Consider the following 2,429-nt stretch of genomic DNA (forward strand, 5'->3'; position numbering starts at 1 on the left):
TGTGTAGTGTGTAGTCAGTGTGTAGTGTGTAGTGTGTCGCCAGTGTGCAGCGTGTAGTGTGTAAGGTGTAGTGTGTCGTCAGTGTGTCGTTTGTAGTGTGTAGTGTGTCGCCAGTGTGTAGTGTGTCGTGTGTAGTGTGTAATATATAGTGTATAGTGTGTAACGCCCCACCTCTGTGTCGCCAGTGTGTGTCAGTGTGTAGTGTGTAACGCCCCATCTGTGTGTGTGTCACAGTGGACTGCCCGGCAGGCAAGGAGAACCGTGACGGGGAAGACTTCTGCTCCCCCTGTCACATCGGCTACTACAAGGACACTGAGGGGTCCACTCTCTGTGAACCGTGCGCCATCTTTGACTCGAACCAGATCCTCATCTCGCCACAGGAGGGCGCCACGAGCGTCACCCAATGCAATAAGTGTAAGATCTGGTTTATCAGGGGCTGCCCTACTGTGGTTTGCTCCTTCTTTCCTATCAAACATCTATCTTCCTTACCTCTCCTCCTTCTTTCCTATCAAACATCTATCTTCCTTACCTCTCCTCCTTCTTGCAAATCACTCATCTATCTTCCTTACCTCTCCTCCTTCTTGCAAATCACTCATCTATCTTCCTTATCTCTCCTCCTTCTTGCAAATCACTCATCTATCTTCCTTATCTCTCCTCCTTCTTGCAAATCAGGCATCTATTGTTGGGTGGTTGGCAGGTGCTCTGGTGTGGTTTGCTTCTTCTTTCCTATCAAACAACTCTCGTCCTTATCTCCCCTCTCTTTTGTGTTAGTTATTCTCTTGTAACACCTTTAACCGTCGGCACTTATATGACCTTATTGTGTTGCAAGTGCCGTAAAACTCTTACTAAAACTAAAGTGACCATCTGTCTGTCTGTCTGACCATCTAACCGTCTGTCTGTCTGTCTATCTGTGTGACAGTCTGTCTGTCTGACCGTCCGTCTGTCTGTCTGTCTGTCTGTCTGTCTGACCGTCTGTCTGTCTGTCTGTGTGTCGCACCATCTGTCTGTCTGTGTGTCTGTCTGTCTGACCATCTAACCGTCCGTCTGTCCGTCTGTCTGAGTGTCATTCTGTCTGTCTGACCGTCTGTCTGTCTGTCTGTCCGTCCGAGCGTCTGTCTGACTGTCTGTGTGTCTGACCGTCTACCTGTCTGTCTGTGTGTCTGACCGTCTGTCTGTCTGTCTGTCCGTCTGAGCGTCTGTATGTCTGTCTCTGTGTCTGTCTCACCGTCTATCTGTCTGTGTGTCTGACCATCTGTCTGTCTGTGTGTCCCCCCACAGTGGTCTGTCTCCCCGGCTACCACCCACAAGCGGCCCGCTGCGAGCCCTGTGACTATGGCTTCTATCAGCCGGACCGCTGGCAGGACGCCTGTATACAGTGCCCGAACGGAACCACCACATACCAGAAGGCAGCGGATGCCGCGGATTTTTGCATCAGTAAGTGCATTCAAGTCCATCATCATGATCATCATCATGATCATCATCATCATCATCATCATCATCATGATCCGTTCATCATAATCATCATCATCATCATTGTCGTCATCATCAACATCTTCATCATCATCATCATCATCGTTATCATCATCATCATCATCATCATCATCATCATCATCATCATCATCATCATTATCATCCGTTCATCATCATCATCATCTCTAGAGACTATACTTTTACATAAGACAGGCTACACAGAATATACTTTTACATATGACAGGGTATACAGAATATACATTCTACATAAGACAGGCTACACAGAATATACTTTTACATAAGACAGGCTATACAGAATATACTTTTACATAAAACAGGCTACACAGAATATACTTTTACATACGACAGGGTATGCAAAGTATACTTTTACATAAGACAGGCTACACAGACTATTCTTTTACATAAGACAGGCTAAAAATACAGACTATACTTTTACATAAGACAGGCTATACAGAATATACTTTTAGATAAGACAGGCTACACACACAGACTATACTTTTACATAAGACAGGCTACACAGAATATACTTTTACATACGACAGGGTATGCAAAGTATACTTTTACATAAGACAGGCTACACAGACTATTCTTTTACATAAGACAGGCTAAAAATACAGACTATACTTTTACATAAGACAGGCTATACAGAATATACTTTTAGATAAGACAGGCTACACAGAATATACTTTTAGATAAGACAGGCTACACAGAATATACTTTTACATAAGACAGGCTACACAGAATATACTTTTACATAAGACAGGCTATACAGAATATACTTTTACATAAAACAGGCTACACAGAATATACTTTTACATACGACAGGGTATGCAAAGTATACTTTTACATAAGACAGGCTACATTGACTATTCTTTTACATAAGACAGACTATACTTTTACATAAGACAGGCTATACAGAATATACTTTTAGATAAGAC

The 2,429-nt window shown here is 43.2% G+C and overlaps 1 protein-coding gene across 1 annotated transcript in view; it reads left to right on the forward strand.

Annotated features, from left to right (window-relative positions):
- Positions 1–234: 234 nt before the first annotated feature.
- The window catches only part of LOC101862127 (sushi, von Willebrand factor type A, EGF and pentraxin domain-containing protein 1), a gene marked incomplete at its 5' end in the record, with an annotated part of 11,399 nt that continues 9,204 nt past the window's right edge, over positions 235–2,429 (forward strand). The window contains 2 exon segments of the mRNA XM_013085356.2: positions 235–414; positions 1,279–1,416. Of these exon segments, the coding sequence (XP_012940810.1) occupies positions 235–414; positions 1,279–1,416 (318 nt within the window).

This window comes from Aplysia californica, unplaced genomic scaffold (assembly GCF_000002075.1).
Source record: "Aplysia californica isolate F4 #8 unplaced genomic scaffold, AplCal3.0 scaffold00367, whole genome shotgun sequence".
Lineage (NCBI taxonomy): Eukaryota > Metazoa > Mollusca > Gastropoda > Aplysiida > Aplysiidae > Aplysia > Aplysia californica.